Genomic DNA, 23,678 nt, shown 5'->3' on the forward strand with positions numbered 1-23,678 from the left:
TGTGGGTGTTACCTTTGATACGGGTTTAATGCCTTTAAAATATTGCTGTCATTACAAAGATTTGAAGCATACGTTACTGTTTTGTTGTTATTTTATGTCTTTGATGGACATGGCAAGTGCTTAGAACTGTTTAACTGGAGAAATATTGGACAGTTTCTAGCTCAATTCGGGCCAAGTACCTGTCAGTGTAGGCAGGTGGTGTTTGAAAGGCTTTTGCTGGGGTCCCTCGTGCTGTCTGGGAAGCCCTAACAGAAAAAGCTTTCTTTATTGAAGAATTCTTTATTGTGAGAAGCTTTTTCCCCGTACCGGTAGCAGCCGTGAGCCTGGGGACTCCTCACGTGAGCCAAACCTGAGCGCCCTGGCAGGGCTGCTGACAGCATCCGCTGTTCATCTACAACCCAGGAGCGCCAGAGGCAGCGAGGAGGAGCCCTTCTGAGCTGGGTTCTGGCAGAGCAACGTGTGTCTGCGTGCACAGTCTGAGCTGATGCTTTTGGAGACAACTCGGGGGGAAGTATCACAGTAGCGTCGGGCATGATTTGAGTGGCACGGTGCCTGTGTCTTCAGCTGTTCAACGTGTCCGTTCGCATTAGCAGCAGACTGGCGCATCCTTCCCTGGCTCTCCTCCTCCCTGTAACGTCACAGGACACAAATGTTTAGTTTGTCTCTGCTTTCGGACCTGTGGCTGCTGGGTTTCTCATGCCACACACAATAAGGATGTTTCAGGGAAGCGAGGGCAGCGCTGCTTCCGACTTTTGTCGAACAAGCGGAAAAGAGACAGATCACTGTGGTTATTGCTGGAGTAAAGAGAGGTTTGTGAATTGGCTGCAGGGCCAAGAAATGGAAACAGCTCTTAAAGAGGAAGGGCTCATAGGCTTATGTTCAGCATCAAAACTGAGTTAGTCCAACTTCTGAGTAATGGAAGAGTCTGCAGGTGCTTTTCGTCTGTACCTTTCGTTTGCACGTGAGGTACAGCTGGTGCTGGGGTGATGGAGGCTGATATTCAGCTGTTAACATCTCTCCAGAGTGGCGTGCAAAGTGGCTGGGTTTTAAACCCCTCGTTTGACAATTCCCTCGGTGCTGGTGAACTCGGAGGAGCTGCAGAAGGTGACTGTGAGTGCTGTCTGTGGCGTTCCTGCAGTTTGTCTGGAAGCTCCCGGCTAGCGGGCAAGCTCTCAATTAGAGATTGTTATGATGTGACGGCGGTGGAAGGGAGGGGGACTGCAGCAGCGAACAAACGAGGGCATCGCTAACTGGGAGGGAGAAAAAGAAATGGACCTCTGCATTGCAGAGGCCCTTCAGGGAAAAAAAAAAAGACTGAATAATTAGACTAACCGTGACTTATCAGAAGCCTCTGCTTTGATGCACAGAGCTCCAAAGGGAGCACATTACACTCTTATTTAAAAGACCAGCAACATCTTCCCGTTTATTCTTAGAGAACAAATGTTAGCTTAGCCAGCTGAGGTATAAGCTAGTGTGAGTTGATTCTATCAGTAGAATAAATAACCAAAAGCCTGTCTCCTCTGTTTACTTTAATTGCCCTGCTTCAAATCCTTACCCTACTGCCTGTTACGTAGTCTTGAGGGAAGGATTTCAAGGAATATTTGTAGTTCCAAACTATTGACAAGAATTTGAAAATTCTTTTTAATTCACTCAGTGGAACCCTTTGAGTTGTTCTGCGCTGTTAAAACACAGCTAACGATTCCAGCCGGTGTGACTGCTTCGGGAGAGGCAGGGCTAACAGGCAGCCGTTCTCCGGGGCAGCAGAGGAGAAGGATAAGCGGTTTTGGTCTTACATAAGTTTAGGGAAAAAAATTGTCTCCCACAATGTCTTTATAGTATAGAAAAAGACATCCTATATCTGAACTGTAGAGGACAGTGTGCCCTTTTGTAAACCCAACACAGCCACCCTGATTTTATTCAGTTTTCCCTACTTTACCCTGCAGGGGAGTTGGATGTTGTACAAATGAACACTGAACTCCTGATTTTCCTGCTTTTTTTTTCTAGTTAATTACAACAGTGATGTGTTTTCTTTTCAAAGAAAGCCTTTCTTCTTCTCATAGAGGAAGCACTCCCGTGTGATCATCCTGACTCCTCTGATAAACTTAGCAGCCTTTTCTTGGTTTTCTGTGAAACTGATAGTTTTCAGAAGCCATCGTGTGCTTCTGTAGCCGCTTGACCTCAATTTTCATTCACTGTTTGCAGAGGTTCTCTTAAGAAAAAACAAAAAGCAAATTAATCCCCTTTTGAACCAAAGGATAGAGGTCTTCCAGTAACAGAGGCGTAAGGAATCTGAAAGGCTTTTCACTACACGTTTCCAGCAGAAGGCACCTAAGTTTGCCCTCCACTGAAGCCTTTGCTGCTTTCAAAGTGGTAGACGCGATGCTTCCTTTGGCATGGGACGTGCTCAGAAACCCCAGACACTGGTATGAGAGCTCATGCGCCTGCAGGAGGGAGGCTGGGGTGGAGTAAAAGCTGTGCTAGGGAGCCCTAAGAGAGCTTAAAAATATGGGCAGGCAGTGTGTGAACTGGTGAGTCGAGTGTGTCTGAGATGGTACTGATGCAAGAGAGCATCACAGGCAGCCTTTCACAGAATCGCAGAATAGTTTGTGTTGGAAGGGACCTTAAAGCCCATCCAGATCCAACCCCCCTGCCATGGGCAGGGACACCTCCCACTGGCTCAGGCTGCCCAAGGCCCATCCAACCTGGCCTGGAACCCCTCCAGGGATGGGGCAGCCACAGCTTCCCTGGGCAACCTGGGCCAGGGCCTCACCACTCTCATGGTGAAGAAATTCCTCCTTATGTCCAGTCTAAATCTGCCCCTCTCCAGTTTATACCCATTGCCCCCAGTCCTATCCCCACAAGCCTTTGTGAACAGCCCCTCTCCAGCTTTCCTGTAGCCCCTTCAGGTACTGGAAGGTCTCTATAAGGTCTCCTCGGAGCCTTCTCTTCTCCAGGATGAACAACCACAACTCTCTCAGCCTGTCCTCGTACAGGAGGTGCTCCAACCCTCGGCTCATCCTTGTGGCCTCCTCTGGACCCGTTCCAACAGCTCCATCTCCTTCTTATGTTGAGGATTCCAGAACTGGACACAATACTCCAGATGAGGTCTCCCAAGAGAGGAACAGAGGGGCAGAATCCCCTCCCTCCCTGCTGGCCACGCTGCTTTGGATGCAGCCCAGGACATGGTTGGTTTCTGGGCTGTGAGTGCACGTTGCCGGCTCCTGTCGAGCTCCTCATCTCCCAGCACCCCAAGTCCTTCTCCTCAGGGCTGCTCTCAATCACATCACCCCCCATCGTGTATACTGTGAATTGCCCCGACCCAGGTTAGGATCTTGCCCTTGTTGAACCTCATGAGGCTCTCCCAGCCCCACTTCTCCAGCCTCTCCAGGTCCCTCCGGATCACATCCCATCCTTCTGGTGTGCCAACTGCACCACTCAGCTTGCTGTCACCCACAAACTTGCTGAAGGTGCCCTCGATCTCGCTGTCTATATCATTGATGAAGACTAAACAGCACCGGTCCCAGTACGGACCCCCGAGGGTCACCACTCGTTACAGATCTCCATCTGCACTTCGAGCCGTTGACCACTACTCTTTGAATAGTGCCAGGGAAGGGTGATCTCATCGCTGGGGGCGTGGCCAGGACAGCGGTCGCCAATGGGGACGCGTGATTTCCTCGCAGGGGGCGTGGCCAGGAGAGCGGCCGCCAATGGGGAGGGGCGATTTCATCGTGGGGGCGTGGCCAGGAGAGCAGCCGCCAATGTGGGGGTGATTTCACCATGGGGGCGTGGCCAGGAGAGCGGCCGCCAGTGTGAGGGGTGATTTCACCGTGGGGGCGTGGCCAGGAGAGCGGCTGCCAATGGGGATGGGCGCTGTCCCCTGGGGGCGTCGCCTTCGCGGTGACGTCACGGCGGGGCGGTGCCCGGTCCCCGCGAGCGGCCTGAGAGCTGCGGGCGGCCCCGGCCCCGCCATGGCCGCGGCCGCCCGCCCCGCGCCGCCCCCCCTCCCCGCGGGCGGCCGGGCCCTTCAGCGCGGCCGGCGGTAGCGGCGGGGCGGGGCGCGGCGATGCCAGAGCCCCCGGCGCGGGGCCGCCGCTCCGCACCGCGCAGCCTCCCGGGGGGGCCCCGCTGGAAGCCGGCCCCGCGCCCGGTGTGACACGGCGCCGCCTCCGTGAGTATTGCGGGGGGAGCTTCCGTTCGGGGCTCGCCGCTCCGCACCGCGCCCCGTTGCACCGCGGGGGGAGAGGAGGGGCGCGGCGGGCCGGGCTCGGCCCTTTGGCGGCTGTATCCGCAGGACCGGCGGCGTCCCAGCGCCTGGGCTCGAGTTCTGAGGCGGCGGCGGTGAGATCCGCAGCCCGGCCCTGCCCCGGGGGGTTAAAGGCGCCTGAAATTCCCCCCCTGCTCCGCGCCAGGTTGTCGGAAACTTGTTTCTCGGAGTGTCTCATCAAAAAGAGCGGGAAAGGAAAGGCACTGGAAGAGGCTCCGCGGGCCGCTGCTCCCCCGGGGAAGAGCGAGTAGCGTCTGACTCTTGGAAAAGCTCAGTTTGTTGGTGACCTGTTGTTGTGTTTCACAGTTTGCAGCTGTTCCTCGGGAGCGGCTCCAGAGAGGAGCACAAAGCTGGGGAAGGGGTGAAGAACGAGTCTTAGGAGGACCTGGGGGTGTTTAGCCTGGAGAAGAGGAGGCTGAGGGGAGACCTTATTGCTCTCTACAACCGCCTGAAAGGAGGTTGTGGAGAGGAGGGAGCTGGGCTCTTCTCCCAAGGGACAGGGGACAGGACAAGGGGGAATGGCCTCAAGCTGCGCCAGGCTGGATATCGGCAAAAAATTATTCACAGAAAGGGTCATCAGGCGCTGGAAGAGCTGCCCTGGAAGAGGGTTGGGTCCCCATCCTTGGAGGTATTTAAAAGATGGGTAGATGAGGTGCTCAGGGATATGGTTTAGTGGTTGATAGGAATGGTTGGACTCGATGATCCTAGAGGTGTTTTCTAACCTAGTGATTCTGTGATCTGATTTTGCAGCAATTAAAGGCCGTTTCGTATCATCCCGCTCGTGTCTGGTGGTTCACGAGTGAGTGTTTTGATTCTTGAGTTTGCAGTTTTAATGAGAGAAAACCTGGCTCAGAATTTTTAGCAGATTCAGAGTACCGGAGCACACATACTGCGTAGGTGCCTCGTGAGGTGCTTTTTGACCTGTTTCCAGCTCCTTTAGCTTGTAACCCTAGGAGGAGAGAGTCTCCGTGAGCTCTGGGTAGCTCTGTGCAGAGGAGCAGTAGCGCCGTGTGCCCTCCTGGGTTCCAAAAGCACAGCATCTTTCGCGGTGTTGGCATCTGTGGGAAAGCACAGCCAGGTTCCTACCTAAGATACAGACTAACCTTAGGCAGCAAACTGTTTTTATACGAGTTACTGATAGCACAACGACTGCTTCGCCAGTCTGCCCTGCCTTTAAAACGCTTGAATCCACATGGCATTTTTAAAACCTTCCCTGGGTTTGCTGAAGTAGCTGTTCCTGGAGAGCGTGAAAATCTCGTCGTTGCTAAGCTCTGGTGATGGGAAGCCTGAAAAAGAAGGCAGTGAGCGCTTTATTACTGTTGGCGTAGAGATTACCCCTTGGGGAGAAGTCAGCCACTCCCCTTCTCTTCTTCAGTAATGGCATGATAAAGAAAAGTAGGGAGGAGTACCATCCTCTGAGGGAGCGCTGGCTGCTGGGGATGATGGAAAGGAGCAGAGCAGTCCCAACAGCACTGGAAGAGCTGTGGGAAAAGCAGTGCTTGTAAGAAGTCTTGCCCTGATAGGGGGATTGGTAGCTTAAAATTGATGACAGTGCCTGTACGTGCAGGGCTCGATGACTCCATTATCCCTGCCTGTGCTTAGTAGTGTTTATTTCTTCTGTGAAAGCACAGACTTTCTTCAGCTCTCGCTTAGCTCAGTGCAAATTCAGTGTTTTCCTCGCCCTGTGTCTCGGTAGCTGTGGCGTTTTGCACTTACCAAAAGGCCTGGAAGTGACTTGCCTCAGTGGCACCGATATGCATTTACCTTTGAATATTAAGGAAAAATTTTAACTGCTTTCATGCACTGGTAGAGACAATAACCTGTAATAGCTTACTGTTTTTTGCTCTGTTTTTACTCCAGAGATTCATGGAGTATACTACCACAGGTTCATGTCAGAAATGTGTTTTCTGCAATGACAGCACCTCAGAAATAAATACTAAACAAGATGAAATGGGTGCTGTGACATGTAGGGCGTTCGGGGTTGTTACTGTGCAGAAGAATTGAGCAAGTGACAGGTGATTTATAAAACAGGAGCAGAACACTGGCACTCAGGCAAGTGGTGTGTCCTGAGGCTGCTTTCATCCCCACCCACGGCTTGCACTGGATGAGAGGACGTGGTGTATCTGACTTGCTCTGCAAAACAGAAAAACGTCTGTGCACTGCGTGTTTTCTTTACAGTGCTCAGTTATCGCACTTGTTAAATTTGATCTGCGTGTGTTCACACGGTGACTGCTGTAACATCAAAACTGCTGTTAAGGAAACAGCACGTGCTGAGAAGCCAGTGCCCTCGGAGGGGCTTCTTCCCTGCTGAGTATTCAAGCACAGGACTTGGGATCACGTGCAGATGCAGATCTCACACAGCACCGTCAGTTCAGTGCTTAGAAATCAGGGGGAAGTAATTCTGTCCTGGGCAGAAACTCTGCAGGAGACCACGCACCCAGTAGTCCTTCCAGGCCAATATTATCTGCCATTTGAGTTGTGCACTGTGGCAAAAAGGACAAGGCCTCCGGGTGAGAGCATAAAACAGCAAGTGGCAGAGACACTGCTTACTGCTGAGAACCGCTGATTTATCTTCCATCAGTGCGAAGCAGTATTTCCTCTGTAATAGTTCTCACTGCACTGATGTGTCATGAGTGGTACAGGCAGTTTCTTGCTGGCTGAAGCTTGTTTGTCAAAAGGATGAAAGAGGAGATCCTTCTGGATCTTTACCTTTACTAGTCCGGTAAAGCAGCCTGCAGAGGTTAGAAAAGCAGCTCTCGACACTTGTTTCTTCAGCTTGGCTTGTCGAGCAGAGCAGGTGTTTTCACTCACTGCTGTTGGTGTCCTCTTAGCTTTGTACCTGGACCATAGTCCTGTTTTAGGTGCCACATAAAGCGCGAGACCTGCAACTCAGTGCCTGGTAACATGTGCCTTTACTACATTTTGGAATAAAGCATCAGCAGGAGGAATGGTTTGAGCTGTTGCCCAACTTTTGGGAACACTGCTTGCTCGGCTCAGAAAGAGAAATAGCCCAGTGTCTTTGGAAGAGGTCTTGGGGCTGGAAGATGGGGAAGGATGGGCCATGGCAGGAGGCAGGTGAAGCCTGGCGCTCATAGCTGCACTCTGCAGTGCAGGCGATTCCCCCAGGCCTGGCCCCTGGATTTCTGTACCCCTTAGGATGAGGACTCCACTTGTATTGAAGTGTCAAGAGTCCCTTCTGCTGGTGGAATGAGGCGACTGAGGGAGGGAAGGAGGGAATAGAGTGTCTTTGTGTAGTTCTGCAGCACCTGTCCCACTCAGGGTATAATCATGTGCATTTCTGGTAGCAACCCTGTTGCCTTCTTGTATGGAAAAAACTTGTACAATGTTTGGAAGTGCTGTGTTTTGGCTGCCCTTTGAATACAGCTTCTGCAGTCAGGAGCTGTCACGAGCTGTTTGCAGACCTCACGAGGCTTCTGCAGTCTCGGTGAAAGCTAGTGTAATACGAGTGGTTAGCATGTGTTTAGATTCTTACTGAGGAACTTCAGTATTTATTGGAGGACACAGAGGGAGAAAATAGAGGTGTGACTTCCAGGATCTGGGAGTTCAACTACATCAACCTCTCTGCTCGCTGCATTTCTTGTTTGCTGTGGCGCTCCTGGAGCTGTTGGTACAGGTTGGCTTTAAATTCATCGGTGAAGGGATCGGGGTTAAGAAGTCACCACTGTTTTAAACCAACCCTGCCAAAAGAAACTGTTAGTGTGATGCTATATCCAGGTTATCTGGACGTTAACTGTGCAAGTGCACACACTGTAGCTCCATGAAATGCTAATGGATGTAAATAACCATGCATCCTTTAAAGGCTGTACCAGAACAGTTTTGCATCTGTGAAACAGCTTATTCATAACCTGCAATCATTCCTCTCAGTACCAATTAAAAAGAAGCACATCTTGCACTCAAGTGATGGTTCGTGAGCATGAAATTCAAACCAGTTTCACAATATGGGTCAAAATCTGTCTGAGCAGCTCTTCCCAGCCCCTCACTGCTGGGACAGTGGGCTCCTCTCAGGCTGCTGGTGCTGGGGAGCACCTCAGCCCTGACACCACACTGGAACAATTGGTTTTCTCAGGAGGACAGGACCCTGCAAATAAACACCGCCGTGAATAGCTTTGCCGTGTTTCCTAAGCTTGCTGTTGAATCCATGGGATTAGCTTCTACCTCTTCTGGGAAGGCCAAGGACAGCAGAAATGTAAATGGCTTTGCATGTGATGGAGCAGATCACTGAGTTGCCGCATGAGCTGGGGAGTACCTGGGGCTTGTGGAGTTTCACAGAAGGTGCAGGGCGAGAGGGGTATAGCAGGAGTGAGCAGGTGTGTGTAGCTCTGTCAGATCCCGAAAGCTTTGGAGCTCCCATCAGGTGTAAAAGCAGATGCTGGGAAAAAGCTCTACAAGACGAGGCTGTCCTGCCAAACCGGTGCTTGGTCTGTTCGCACAACAGGCCCTTGGGGCCTGAAGCCACCACCTCTTCCTGTCCTACTGGAGAATAAGGGTGAGAAGCAGTTTTGATGTTACACTTTTTATTGTTAAAGTTGAAGAACAATGGTTACTAGAAAACATACAATGTTCAGGATGTTTTCTGTGAATTTATGAGGTGTGTCAGGTAGAGAAATGGAGTCATTTTCATCACCTCCAGCCTTGAGGAACAGTTTCAGAGTCCTGCTTTGTGGTTTCTTCAAGAATTTCCTTCATATTTAGATGTGATATAAAAACTCAAGAAATGGGAAAATTTCCACGTCTAATTTTTTTGCCTCAAAAAAATCTGAAATTTGATCATCAAAACCGGAGTTCTTTGATAAAACCTTAAATATGTTAATGTGTTTGTGTCCAGGTGCATCTTTGCTGCCTTTGGCAAGAGTTAGGGTGCTTCCATTGCAAAACATCTCCTTTTGCTGGGCTGGAGCAGTTCAGAGTTCCTGCACAATGTAGCAGGAGAGAAGCTCCTTGAGACAACTTGATTTCTATGCTGTTGAGCTCGTCTTCAGTCCGCTGCAAGGCAGATACTTGCCATGAGATCCTCTGTTGACTATAAAGCAAGGAAGTGTAAACCGTATTCCTGTGATTCCGTTGCCTGCTAAGCAGGTGGATGCACGCAGGCCCCTGAAGGGAGCGAGAAAGAAGAGAGTGACTCGCAAAGCAAGAAATGATGAGAGATGGAGGGTCTTGAACTCCTCATAGTGGTACCTGTAACGTTCAGCCCTGTGGCTGTGATAGCCCATCTCTCAGTTATTGCAAGGGAAATTGTATAACTTTGGACAGCGTGTCTGTTCTCATGTGTGCTTCATTCTTATCCTGTGTATGGTGGTTGGGCTTTGGTGACGGTGCTTTTTTTGGCAGTTAGGGCTTTCACAGGAAAATGCTTTGGAGAGTCAGCAGGACCAGGTCAGGCTTTGTCACATTGTCTTTACAAGAAAACATGGTTTTCTTATGCCATGGAGCAGGGAACTTTGCTTAAAGAATATGCTGGTGTCATCCGATACCTTTATTGTTGAGCTGGAAGATCTCATTTCAGACCTGGGTTGTGTTTGGTATGAAACACACACACAAAAAGCCTTTGCTTTCCAAAGTGTGCACAGTTTTCTTCTGCCCAGTTCCTCTAAGTTTTACACAGCTGCAGCAGTCACCTTTCTTACAGGCTGCAGATATGGATACAGATAGATCGGTTCTAAAGATAAACCGGATGTATCGCATACAACTCGTGGTACGTAAAGCTGACTTTGGGTTTGACCCTGTTAAACCCAGAACGGTTCTTGCTTTCATGCCAGTTCTGATGGCATAAGTTGTACTTTCATCTTCAGGTAATGCTGTTGTCCTCAGGGTTGAAGCTGGCCAAGTCCTGTTATTGAGATTGTAAGATAGATAGTGTTTTATACAAATTGGGACTTGCAGAATGTTGATTCCTAGGAGGTCACTTAAAAGACTTACCCTTTGGTTAGGCCCCTGCAAAATCTAAGTTTTCAGGTAAAAGATCATCTTTATTCTTTGTATCATAATTTTAATGGAGTAGAGCTGCTGCAGCCTGGTAAAACAGTTTGGAAGTTCACCCACCTGTGGACAGTTGATTTTTTTTTTTCAACATGATCCTGAGAGTGCACCAAGAGGAGGGCGTGTAGAAATCTATATTTGAACATGGTTTACTCTAGGGAGCCTGACTGAAAGCAGGCGGGTTCCTTGGCCCTGCTCCAAGCAAGCAAGGTAGGAAATGCACTGTTCAGGGGGTTGAGTGACCCGAGGTTCTTCCACACCACTAGTGACATGTTTTGGTCTCGCTGCAGCCCTGCAGGGCATCTCTTGGCTTATGAGCAGCGTAAGAACTGTGCTGACTGTGCTCCAAATGGCGTTAATCCGGCACGCATCCAGGCCTCAGTGTGGAAGAGGAGGAGCCTTTTGTCTCCTTGCCAAGTCCAGGGGGAACCTCCAGAGAAGGTCGTCTTCCCTTTGGCTGTTCCTCTGTGCTTGGGTGTCTGTGTTTTGTTTTTTTTAAGACCATACCAACTTTTGTGGAGTAGCTAGTTGCTGTCTTCCCTTCCCTTTCCTGTTCTCACTCTCTCCCCTCCTGCCTTTTTGTAATTTTCTTTGTGTTTGGTAGAGTAGAGCGGCACAGGAGCTTCAGGTGACTGGTCGCTTTCGAAGGAGACACCTTGCTGTACTTGATACCAGGGAATTTACTGTGGAAGTGCTATGCATAAATAATTCTGAAATTGCTATTGCTTATGGCCTTGTTCTGGCTGCTTAAGCAGCAAGTCTAATCACCCGGGAAATAGGCAGCATAGAGGTGCTTTCCATCTACTGCCACCCCACTTTGTTCTCTACCTGGAGGTTTTCCATCAGAGGGTGCGCCTTGCTGCTGGGTAAATGCCGTCAGTCTCTGCTTGACGTGGAGAGGGTTCCCTTTGCTCTGCGCTGCCGCTCCAGAATGTTTGTTTCCACTTCCCGCTTTACTTTAATAGCGATGTATTTCTGACCTGCCTGTAGACTGAACAGCACTTGTGGTCATCTATGAAAAACACAGTTCTCTTGGTAAGATGCCACAGTTACGGGTTTAAGGCTGTGATGTTTATAGTGTCTGTCCTTCAGACTCCGATTAAGACCAACAGATACCCTCTGCTACCTAAAATCACGTAGTCCTGCCCCAAATACTTCTTGGGCACACTGTCGAGGTGTCTGGGAATACGTGGGAGCACTGGATGCTGTGTCAAGTTCTGCTTCCTAATAAAAATTCCCTGCTTTTCTTTCCTTTAGTGTTCCCATCGGGGAACAGTGGTGGTGACAGACATCCCTTTAACTTCTGTCCTCCCGTGAAAAGTGCCAGGAAGTGCTCATTGTCAGGAGGGGTGCAGGCTTCACTCAGTAGAGATCACAGAGCCTAGGGAGAAGTTTCTGGAAGGTGGATGCAGACATGGGCTCCTCCATTTCTGTGTCACAATGATTTCAGCTTGGGGAAGAAAGGGAGGGGAGATAGTAATCTGCACAGTGTATTTACTGTAATAATTTTCTCCTGCTGTTTCTGGCTGTACAGTATAATTATTTTTCTTCTGACAGTTAAATTGGGTAAAAGCAAATACCCAGGATCTTGCAGCCCTGAACTGCTTCTATAACATCAGTTCAAGCCAAATTTCTTCTTTTAGAAGAAATTCTTTGTCTACACAAGGTTGAAGGCTCAGATATGATACCCGGTTTGTGTTGCTGCTCTTAGCTCTAATGAAATACAAGCGCTGGCCACCCAACTAGAGCGGAGCCAGTAACCAGTGTGGCAGACGTGGCCCCTTTTCCTGGTGCCTGAATCGCAGCAGCTGTGTTCGACACAGCTCTGCGGTGAGAGAGAATGGCTTAGCGGCACCAGGTCTCTGTCAGTCTCTGCAGCGTACGTGCTCCGCCTGGCAATGGGAAGGAGGAGACAGCGGTGCGGACTGCACTGCAGCACACTGCAGCACTCTGGAACAAAGACTGGCTGGGAAAACACGGCTGGCGTGGCCGCTATGTGCTGGCCGCAGTTTGGAGACGGGGCCCTGGGACCAGTCTGCCTTATCGGTATTTCCTCATGTAACTGTCAGTCACTTTCCCAGAGGCTTTCCAATTAACAGGACATCTGAATTATTAATAAGGGACTAACAATGAGTAGTAGTGTTTTTGGCTAGGTGAGAAAAGATCATGGTGTGCTCCCCTCTGCAGCGGGGTTAGAGGGGTGTGCTAGCCGTACTCATCCTTTCACTGGCTCCTGAGCAGTGAATCCTTTACAATCCTTTGGAGCCGGCCACAAGGAGCAGAGCTCTTGTCTGCTGTCAAACCACGGCAGCTTAGGGAGAGCAGGATGTCTTTAGCCCGTAGAGCTGAGCTGTCACTCAACTATGGTCTGCAGTATGGCCTTCAGTGCAGGACAGGAGAGATCCAGAGCTCTCCAAGACGGCTGAGCGAGAGCTGTGCCTTGCAGAGTGTATTATATAGGTACTCCTGCACCCGTCCAGGGAGGGCACTGCATGTAACCAGGTCAACTCGGAGATGACTTTCTCTTTTAAAACCTGATCAGAGCTTGTTCGATTTGATTGCACAGGTTCTTGTTATTGTCAGTGGACTCTATTCTGAGGCTGTCAGTCCTCTGCACCACCACATTGTCACCGTGGATGCATGAAACCAAACAGCATGAAGATTATCTTTTCCCCACGGTTTATTATATACGCTCTTAGAGTGATAGCAAGATTCATTAAATGTTCTCTATTTACAAAATTATCCTGCATGAAGCTTTTTTCCCCTTAAGGGTCACAAGATGGAAGGAGCCCTTTGTGTTTGCAGCCACTCGAGCTGCGCAGACTGGCCCTCAACACAAAAAGATCGCATGAGTTGATCTCTACCGCATCAGGTTTAGCAATGTCCTGTTAACGTGTCTAAATCTCCCCGCTCCACTGTTTGAGCGTTAGTAGCTGTATCGCAGCGCTAAGTTACAGTGCTAGGAGGAGAAAATAACTAGTACAGCCTTTAGACTTCTGCAGAGCCCAGAGGGCTCAAGAGTTGTACTGCTTTTCAGAATGATGTCACTGGATTATCAGTGCCCATACCCCGTGATTTCTGGTAGTTCTGTTTCTGGCACTTGGCTGAAGCTGTTTTCCAAGAAAGGGAGCCTGTCAGGGAAGGAGCAAGTGCCTTTTTAAAGGCTCCTTTTTCTAAGCACAGAAGGAAGCAGAGGATTCTTTTTCCTGCAGGTGCCATTATCGCCTGGTTTCAGGGGGCAAGCCAAGCTGTATTCAGAGGGGTTGACTGAAATGCTGTCTGAATGGTTATATTTGCTCCAGGTTTACTTGTGATTTCAAAGAAGTTGCGTTAGCCCAGTCCTTTATTGTGTGGATACAGCTAGAATCACAAGGGAAGGGATCTATCTTCTGCCTGCGCTTTTCATTTTTCTGTCTGTTTTCTGTAAGGAAGTTCTCTGGAATTGCAGTTAAAGGGCTGCTGCAGGAACTTGAAGAGCTGGGATGCTGCAGGGCAAGTGTCCCTGTGCATTGCCAAGCAGAGCAAATCTCCTGTGACTCCCAGGATAGCTGTGGCTTCCTACAGTAGGCTGCCAAAACCTGAGTTTTCTTTCCCTGGAAATATCCTTATTCTGGCTTTCTCCAACGTAGATAACCAGTTCAGGATGTCAATATTGGAGCGACTTGAGCAGATGGAGAGGAGAATGGCTGAAATGACAGGCTCCCAGCAGCACAAACAAGGAGTAGGAGGCGGGAGCAACGGGAACGGGAATGGAGGAACACAGGTGCAGGTACGAACCCTGCTGTGCCCAGACACGGCAGCTTTATGCTTTCTTAACAGAGTTTGGTTTTGGTGGGGTTGGAAAGGGTTATAGTTTTTCATAAACAAGCCTAGTTTGTGGGAGTCTTTTAAGAGCCGTTGGCCTTCACTGGCATTTGTCAGTGTCTCAGTACTTCTAGAAGGGGAAGGCTGCCTGCTCGGGGCAGGTCGCAGCTCCCCTCAGCGGTTCATGTGGGATGTGTGTGGTGTTTCAGTGCGTTTCTGGGACTGGGACGCTGGGCAGCTGCTTCGAGAGCCGCGTGGTGGTGGTGTGCGAGAAGATGATGAGTCGTGCTTGCTGGGCAAAGTCCAAACACTTGATCCATTCAAAGACTTTCCGAGGAATGACCCTGCTTCATCTAGCTGCTGCCCAGGGCTATGCTACACTGATCCAGACCCTCATCAAATGGCGGTAAGACCCAGCCCGTTGGACTCTTGGGTGTCAATACAGGCATGGCAAAAGCATGGGTGAGCTCTGCTTGGTCCAGACTATTGGTTGTTCCTTACTGACAGCCAAGTCCTTGAGCTTGCTTCTGTCCCCTGGTCTGACAGGATCTGTCTTTTGAGAGAGCAAGTCCAGTCACTGGTTGTGTCATGCTCTTAAAGTCTTTGGTGAGGACCTATCTGTAGTAACTGTGTGCACCGTGGGCATATGTGTGGCCAGTTCTTCCTAGCGTAGTGCGTTGGGTAAAGCTGTGCGTTTGGGCAATGATCCTAACGTGGCTACAGAGCATCATTTGTTCTGTCATTTCCTTTGCAGCACCAAACATGCAGACAGCATTGATCTGGAGCTGGAAGTTGACCCTTTGAATGTGGATCATTTCTCCTGCACTCCTCTGGTAAGAGCAAAGGCTGAAACTTCTGAGAGAGTCCGAGGGCCCTCTGGAGTTCTTCCTGCTGTGTTGTTTTCCTAATGTGTTTCACACTGTGAAGAGTACATGTTTCTTGTGTGTCTTTGCTGTGCAAATGGAGAGACATGGCTGCAAATGGAGAGACATGGCACGATCAGCTCCCAGGCACTATGTTGAGAGACCACGCAAAATACCATGTCGTTGGCTAATTCAAGGAAAGGGAGCACACAGGGGATTCTTGTTTGTGTTTTATCCAGAATCCAGTCTGCATTAAGTGCTGGGGAAAGGGCTTCATGTGCTTTCTTTCAAGTTATTCTCTTTGAATGATTGACTGTAGATTCGTCTTGGTCATTGGAATCATGAAACCGTGACTGAGGACTTAGACAAGCTAAAAGCCAAAGCAGGTGGAACCAGAAGTGCCAATTTACAACAGCAGAGTGTCGATTTTATTGTTCCCAACCTTTAGTCCTGTGTGTTTCTGATCTCACAGATTCCTTTGCGTATGAGGCTGTTCTGTCTCCACAGTGATGCTAGTGTCAAAAAACCCAAAAAACAACCTGCAAAAAGCAACATTTATCACTAAATAAAAAATCATCAAACTGTCAGCTTTGCTTGGCAGAGAGAGGTTTCAGTTCCTCTGTAATGGCCTTTTGTTGGGATAAGATGTTTATGAAAGCCAGCTGCTGGGGTTCAAGCATAATATTGTTTTGCTTATCAGTCTTTTTTTCTGCGAGCTGGGGGCCAGACTCCACTGCGTTAGGAAGAAAGGAAGGAGAAGGCAGGTTGTCCAATTCATCCAATGTATTCTCTTTTTCAGATGTGGGCGTGCGCCCTGGGCCACATGGATGCAGCCGTTGTCCTGTACAAGTGGGACCGCCGAGCCATCTCTATTCCTGACTCCCTTGGGAGACTGCCACTGGCCATTGCCCGGTCTCGGGGCCACGTGAAGTTAGCTGAGTGCTTGGAGCAGCTGCAGCGAGACGAGCAAACTCAGCTTGGGCAAAACCCCAGGATTCAGTGCCCCTCGAGCACAGACTCCAACACAGAGAACTGGGTATCCCAGTGGCACAATGAGCTTATTGCCTCTCAGGAGCCTCAGAAGGGAGTCACTGTGATTTCCAGTACAAACACAGGTAAAACAGCTCTCAGGGGTTGCAGTGCTTTGCTGACATTTGGCATGTGAAAACCTGGGGTCAGGGAGCTCACTTGGGCAGCAGATGACACCTGTAGCCCTGCTGGCCATTTGTAATTCTTTTCTGTGGGCTCTTTGTCGTGTGCTCCATGCGTTTGCCTGAGTATCAGGCAGAGAAGTGAACGCCTGCTTCAGGAAGAGTGATTGAGGTAGTGTCCACCCTGGGTAATCTTCCCTTTGCACGTACTGTTGGGTGGACAAGAGCATCGCGCAACCTTCCGCCTGCAGCTCTGACAGAAGCTGTTGTAGTTCCTAAAGTGATCACAGGTTGCATGTTTCATTTTGACCATTGATCCATCTTTTTCCAGAGCTGAGACGACCAAGATCGGAACCTTCCAGTTACTACAGTAGTGAGACTCAGAAAGATTACCCTGCACCCAAAAAACATAAGCTGAGCCCTGAATATTTTCAAGCCCGGCAAGAGAAGCTGCTTTCCACTGCGCTGAGTCTGGAACAGCCGAGCATCAGGAAGCAGAACTCCAGCTCCAAGCAATCCGCCACTGAGACAATCAGCCCCAGTGAAGGAATAAGGGACTATGGTCGGGAGGTCTCCCAACATATCCCAGAAGTTACTGGGTACCGGGGCTCTGGCAGCCAAGCAGGCATCAAATGGAACCCAAAAGACATTTATATTGGTGTGTCTGCAGTGCAGGTGGCGGGGAGCCAGAAGGGAGCTGCAGTGGGGAAGGACACTGTCGCCCATCGGCTACGCCAGCGAGAGCAGATGAACGTGCTGATGATGGCTGACAGGGAGATGGTGGATGCAGAGCTCTTGTCCTACAGGGACAATGCAGGGGACGAGGACTGCTTACACCACATGGATGACTTGCAGGTAAACATACCCGTAGCACCATGATCAGCAGTCTCGGTGGCTGCATAGGGTCTATGAACTGTGCTTTGTGAAAGGAGGTGGTTGTGCAGTGCGTGTGTACTTTCTTCCAGTTTCAAAGGGAAAAAAAACCCTTTCAGCCCAGACGCAAAGGCTAATGGGCAGCATTTAGGGTTATGTACTGGCATACACGCGTCAACGGTGTACGGAATGCACAAAATTATTTGCAGTTTTGCAAGGAAAAAGGAGAAATTGGAGCCTCTTAGTCACCTCAGTTTATGAGACTAAAGTGGCCTCACAGTCCTTCAGGAACTGGAAAGCGGCACTCACAAGACAAGGTGACCTGAGAGAGGCAATGCTGTGGTTGTAGGCTAAGCCGCTGCATTTTAAAGGGCATGGAGGTAAGAGTGGAGAAAGGGAGACACAGAGGGTTTGAGGAAGGAAAAATCCCACCAGGTATGGAATAGAGAAATAAAAACACAACAGAAGCAGGACAGACAGATGAGGAGTAGTCATTGGGGGAAAGGTACCGGTCTTTTTTGGTCTTTTGAGCAGGAAGAGTCTGGGAGCACAGCCTACATGCACTGCCGTCTGCTGATGTAACGCAGATGAAGCAGGTCTTTGCAAAACAAGAGCTGTTCCCTGGATTAAAATTTCCTGTGAACCTTGGCAGGTGGGGGGGATGTAGTTCAGAAGGATTCTTGACAAAGCTGTGGTCTCAAGGGTTTTAACTCTGTTGATGTGGCTTTATTGTCCTGTCTTGCTTTACTGCACATCTCAGTGAAAGAGTGGCAAGATTGCTTTTCCTTTGGAAACAATACAGTAGTGGCAGCAGCGCGCAGCAAAGGTGCAATGATATAAGCCTTTCAGCAGATCTCTTGGGCCCCCTGTACAGTCCATGAAAAAGAGGTCTGGGGAATATGAAACCCGCAGTGCTTTGTCAGAAGAGACAGGAAAGCAAATGAGCTTTGTTCAATGAATTTCTCTTCAATGCTGAGGCAAACAGTAGACTCGTTTGGGGAAAATGGGGCAGTCTGTCTAAAGCTGGGCTGTACCATGCGAGCACAAGGCTCCTGCTACCCAGCAGCAAAAGTTTGCTTTCCTCTCCCCCTTCCCAGGTGAACATGATGACACTTGCAGAGCACATTATTGAAGCTACGCCTGACAGGATCAAGCGAGAGAATTTTGTGCCAATGGAGTCACCGCTGGTGGAGAGAACGGACAGTGCTGCCATGAGCACCACAATGAGCTGGCTGGCCAGTTACCTTGCTGATGTCGATCATCTGCCCAGTGCTGCACAGATAAGGTCAGTAGGAGCTGCACTGTTGCTCTGGGGCTTGGAGTGATCTGAATGCTGGGCGGCAGGCACTGACTCGTTAGCCTCTGGATGCTGTTCCTCAATGGGACTCGGTGCTGCCGGTGTTCCAAGCCCAGCCGCGCTCTTGCGGTCAAACAAATCGTGGCCTGCACAGCTACATAATAGTGGAAGAATGGGAGTGCACACAGCGAGAGGGGGAAAATGGCCATGAGGTCTGACTTGTGACTTCTTTTCCAGTGCGAAGTCTGTGCATTGTGGTACAGGCAGGCTTAGGAATGTGGGATGTTGCTTGGAGAAAGGGAGAGAGTGTGAGCTTCTGCCTTGAACTCAAGAAGTGTTGTAATCCTTATCTGTGATGCCAGACCAGGAGCTTTGTGAGCCAATAATTCCTCTTGTGATTGGTATTTCAGAAGTCTTTATAGTGAACCCCTGACGCCTTCTTCGAACACCAGCTTGAGCCCTGCAGGCTCCCCAGTCAGTGAAATAGCTTTTGAGAAACCCAGCCTTCCCTCAGCAGCAGACTGGTCTGAATTTCTGAGTGCATCCACCAGCGAGAAGGTAGAAAATGAGTTTGCACAGTTAACTCTGTCTGATCATGAACAGAGAGAACTCTATGAAGCTGCCAAACTCGTCCAGACAGTGTTCAGGAAATATAAGGTACGTGGCCAAAACATCCAATGTCTTTCTTGTTAGGCGAGAGAGATTATAATTTGTTACAAAACAAAATATGGCACTCTGGGACAGAAATACAGTTGCTGTCGTAACCTTTGCAATGCTCCTAGCGTTTGCTGGTCGATGTTAGCCAGCAACTGCCATATTGGAGAAAGCGTGCCACGCCATAGCGTGCCTTCTGTGCCAAACAGCACCCTGAAGCACATCCTCAGAATAGACCCCAGACGTTCGGAGTGGTTGCCTGCTTGGCATGAAGATCAATTTTAAGGATTTGTCGCTTATGTGAATTGACTGTAGAGATATATCCAGGAAACACCTAGACCTGAATAGGACCAAGTAGCGCTGAAAGGAGAGATTTAGAAGTAGGTGCCCTGCAAGATGCTGTGAACTACTTGACATCAATTGTCCTTCTTTTTTTTTGGTGTGCTCCAAATACTTACTCCTTCTTTCTTTCTCCACACAGGGTCGTCCTCTACGGGAACAGCAAGAGGTGGCTGCTGCTGTTATTCAGCGTTGCTACCGAAAATACAAACAGGTAATCAAGGAAGTGAAATTTTATTAAACACATGTAAATGCCCCTTGTAATGGGAATTGTCCCACCGTTCCTTTTGTATGCTTTTCAGCACGGAGTAGTGAATACCCTGGTCAGGCGAAATTGAAAAGGGAAAAAAATTAATGTCCTGAATTCTAGTTTTGGAGGGAATCCTTGAAAAGATTTTGTTTGTGGTGATACCCAAGTTTTTGTGATGAGACAGCGGGCAGGGATGTGTTCCATATTGGCTTAGTGCATGCTGTAGCCTGGTGAGACTGTTCTCTGACTAGTTGCTTGCCAAATTTCATTGTGAAATTGAAGTTGGTTTGTCTTTGATAAAGGCAAAGATGAAAAATAGGTTGTTTTATTTTGCGCATACTAAACTTTTAAACTGTGGGAAGTCACGTGTTTTAGCTTGATGTGAGTTGTTCCAGGACTGAGACTGTTCTCCAGACTCGAGTTGGAGACACGCTTTGAGGCTGAGTTCTCAACCCCAGAAAAAGAAGATACTTTTTCATTTTTTGGGTTTTGGTTGGGTTTTATGTGGGGGCTGGAGCCCCTGTCCCTCTTTTCGTTGTACCCTGCTAGACTCAAGCTGTGTGATGCCTGGCAGTGTGTTATTTAAAATGAAAGGCAAGATGCTTGTGCTCTTTTACAACCTTCAAAAACATTTATTTGGGAAGCCTTCCTAGTGTTAGGTGGCTGCATCATGATTCACATTCAACCCGTCACATGGCTGTCATTCTGGAGTGATGCTTCCTGTAATACGGAAGCTTAATTCCTTTCAAAAACTGCTTGACAAACTGCTTTGTCTTGGATCCTGGAATTGCTTCTTTTTGAAAGAAGATGGTTTGGGTTTTTATTTTTTCATTCTTTATTTGCAGAACTAACATTAACTGTGTATTTTTCTGTTTCTCCCTAAGCTTACTTGGATAGCCTTGAAGGTAATACAAATACAAACGCTATTTTGGAAACACTTCCCCGTGGGTCACCAACTTTCACATTCAATATAAACCAGGAGAACCTGGCAGTTAGAGAAATGCTTTAATAGTTTCCACTAATAAATATCTGTGGTTGAGAAATCGCAGACAGACCAGGCCTTATGGGAGATATGTAGAGGCTGCTGTGCCACAGCGTATTGACGTATCCAAAACAAAAAAAAATGAAGAGAGTCTCCTGCTTCTGCAGGTGCTCGTAGAAACAGAGATGGGCAGAGGTCCCAATTTCCAGGGGACAGGCTTTCCTTTGTTGCTGCTGATCAGTTGTCATTTGGCGATCTTCGCCTTGGCATTCAGGGAGCACAGGAGAACATTTATCCCATGCGTGCAGCCAATGTCCTCTGTATTCTGCCTGCCTACCAAAGTATTCCGAGTGTTCGTCTCTGAAATACCTGTGCCCTGAATTCCTAAGAATCATAGAACCACGTGTTGCTGCTCGTGCTGGAGGCACAACTGTTGATACCAGCCTTAAACTGCTCACGACCAGTAATTCTCTACTGTAAAGATGCGCTGTGCAATGTCTTGCTCTCATCAGATACCAGAGTCAGCTGAGTTTCCCTACCCGGGAGGCAGGGCATGCTCTTCCCAGAAAGAATGTGTGCCTTGGGGTCGTTTTCCATCCACAGCTTCCTCCTGCACCATGGTTTTGTATCAAAGTACTGTTCTGTCAGTGCGAGTGAGCTGAGCTCTCGGGGGCGGCTACGCTAGCCGAGGCTTGCCGTTTCACCCAGGTTAGGTGACTTCTCCGCTTATCTTCTTTCCAGATAGAGGGAAAAAGAGCAGGAGAGGGAGCAGCTAATCGCCTAAGTGGGTCTCAAAGTTGGAGTCTAGTCTGTCCAGTGACTGCTCTTTTCTCTTTCACGTGCCTTATTCCTCAACAATATTACTGTGTTGCTGGGATCAGCACAGGCTTAGGACAAGATCTGAACAGTCACAGCTCACACCACGGTGTCTTTGAACCCTTCTGTTCAGGGGTTTGTAACTCAGCCACAGAAGTCCCATCTGGGCTAAAAATTTGAAGGAAAGTCATGACCAGCCCATGAGTGGACTTATTTAATAACAGTTAATTTAAAATGACAATCTGATCCGTTTAATTTAAAATGTTAAAAAGAAAAAAAAAAGCAAAACAAAATAATCCGATGGAAGTGAATAATGGCAAAATATAACTGCACCTAATGACTGCTTCAATTCCAAAAAGTGAAATTTGGTAAATGGTGGTCTGTGATGTTATTTGAGGGGTTTTGCTTTGGGGTGGTGTTTGGGGAACATTGTTTGTTTGCTTTTTGGGTCCGTTGAGACAACTGAGGCCATTACCTTGTACGGGGCAGCGGCCGCTGTTTCTGTGTCTCATCTGTCTGATGAAGTGAGCAGAAGTCAGAGCTGATAAAATATTCAGGAATAACAGACACATAAGTTTTGAAAGTGTTAAAACTTTCAAAGTAAGATCGGTAAACGCTGAAAACCTCTGTTGTAATCTTAGTTCAGAGGTGTAAGTGCGATTTCTATACATTATTCTACATCTCTATCTTAAAAGGACTTTTAACAACATGCATGAATGCATACGGTTTGTGTTAAGCGGCCATCTACTTGCGTGCTTTGAAAGGAAAAGGATGTAGAATAAAGAAGATCTTCTTTCTGAGAGTTTCTGCCTGCTTTATTTGGAATCACGTGGCTAGAAATAATCCAGTGCTAGAGAGGATTTTGATGTGTGTGACTGCTCACGCAAATTTGTAAGTTCAGGTGGTGCTTGTTACAGGCTTCTAACAAGATTCAGTTTTGCCTGTAATTTAGGCTTAATACTAGACTTGCTCAATAAACTCTTGTGGGCTTTGGGTTTGGTTTGGGTGTGTTTTTCAAAGTTAAAATCATGTTATTCCATTTGAAATGCTTGGGTTTAAATGGGCATATGAGCTATCAAAACTTGCAATACCATGCTATGGTATAAAAACAAGAAATTAGCTGTTTAGAAGTTAATTGCCCTAGGAAAGTGGAATATACTTGGTAAACAGCAAAATTGGTTCTTACAAGAGTAATTTGTTTAAAAGATATTTTCAGATGAAGGCACAAAAAGGTGCATTTTGGTTTTAGTTAATTTGTTAGCGTTTTGGAGTAGTCATTCACACTGCTTTATCCTTATAATCACCTAGTTGTGCGTATTTTGCTGCTGTTGTTACGAGTCTTTACAAACAGAAACGGGGATCCTGTACTTTGTAAAGAGATCTGTATGCAAGGGAAACAAGCGGTTCCTGAGTGTAGGTGATTGGTTTAGCTCAAACGCAGACCCACTGCAGTACAAATAGGAAGCGGTGTAAACATGACAGGATCAGCTCCAGTTGCTCCAAAGCTGTTTCTAAGTCTAGTACTGCTGGATCTGGTCATTAGCAAGCTGGGGATCAAACAAAACCAGTCCTGTCAGCCTATTCCAGGGGCAGAAAAACAGGTAGTTGCTCGTTGCAGACTGGGTTCTGCACCTAATCTCACAGTTGTTCAGGTTTGCTGTCACCCTTTTTCTCACACGGTTCCCAATCAGCAAACAGATACTCATTTGCTTCTCATCATATTGTAGTGGCACAAGAGTCTTTCACCGTAGAAACCTGCTTCTTGCTGGTTTTATTGGAATGCCTCAACTTCTCTTTGTTTCTCTTCTAGTATGCACTTTATAAAAAGATGACGCAAGCTGCCATTCTTATTCAGAGCAAATTCCGAAGTTATTATGAGCAGAAAAAATTCCAGCAGAGCCGACGAGCCGCGATGCTGATCCAGCAGTACTATCGCAGCTATAAAGAATGTGGGAAGAGGAGGCAGAACCGTCGGGCAGCCACCATTGTACAACAGAAACTCAGGTGAGCTGCTGGGATGTTGGGTGCCACAAGGATCTTTGTGTTGTTTTTACACTCAACAGGGCTGTGCTGTAACTTACAGACAAGGGCCAGAGGGAAAACGACAGTGCTTCGTAGGGGAATTATTCTTGCATTTAGTAGTATTCTCTCCAGTTTTGCCCGGACTTCAGTGTTGGGTTTTTTTGTGTTTAGAAGCAGTCTGCTTACCAAGAAGCAGGATCAAGCTGCTCGCAAGATTATGCGGTTTTTACGACGCTGCCGCCACAGGTATGACGCTATCTTTTGGTATCTGCCCTTCGTTAGAGCAACGCAACAGTGTTCAAGTGTGTCAGGAATGAGTACAAGTTAAGGGATAATAAAGTCAGCTCACTACCAATCTTTTAA

General features: G+C 48.3%; 1 protein-coding gene across 8 annotated transcripts in view; it reads left to right on the plus strand.

Moving 5' to 3' along the window:
* The window catches only part of CAMTA1 (calmodulin binding transcription activator 1), a 253,710-nt gene that overhangs the window by 213,846 nt on the left and 16,186 nt on the right, over window positions 1-23,678 (plus strand). For 4 of the 8 annotated variants that reach the window (XM_054086012.1, XM_054086007.1, XM_054086006.1 and 1 more), the window contains exons 11-21: window positions 13,894-14,033; window positions 14,278-14,474; window positions 14,823-14,901; window positions 15,731-16,046; window positions 16,414-16,937; window positions 18,053-18,240; window positions 18,663-18,909; window positions 19,388-19,459; window positions 20,380-20,400; window positions 23,104-23,297; window positions 23,487-23,561. In XM_054086012.1, the coding sequence (XP_053941987.1) occupies window positions 13,894-14,033; window positions 14,278-14,474; window positions 14,823-14,901; window positions 15,731-16,046; window positions 16,414-16,937; window positions 18,053-18,240; window positions 18,663-18,909; window positions 19,388-19,459; window positions 20,380-20,400; window positions 23,104-23,297; window positions 23,487-23,561 (2,053 nt within the window). Of the gene's footprint in view, window positions 1-3,966; window positions 4,169-13,893; window positions 14,034-14,277; window positions 14,475-14,822; window positions 14,902-15,730; window positions 16,047-16,413; window positions 16,938-18,052; window positions 18,241-18,662; window positions 18,910-19,387; window positions 19,460-20,379; window positions 20,401-23,103; window positions 23,298-23,486; window positions 23,562-23,678 lie in introns of those variants that run through there. The other 4 variants (XM_009562332.2, XM_054086008.1, XM_054086010.1 and 1 more) reach the window with 2 other exon arrangements.

Source organism: Cuculus canorus, chromosome 21, assembly GCF_017976375.1.
Source record: "Cuculus canorus isolate bCucCan1 chromosome 21, bCucCan1.pri, whole genome shotgun sequence".
Lineage (NCBI taxonomy): Eukaryota > Metazoa > Chordata > Aves > Cuculiformes > Cuculidae > Cuculus > Cuculus canorus.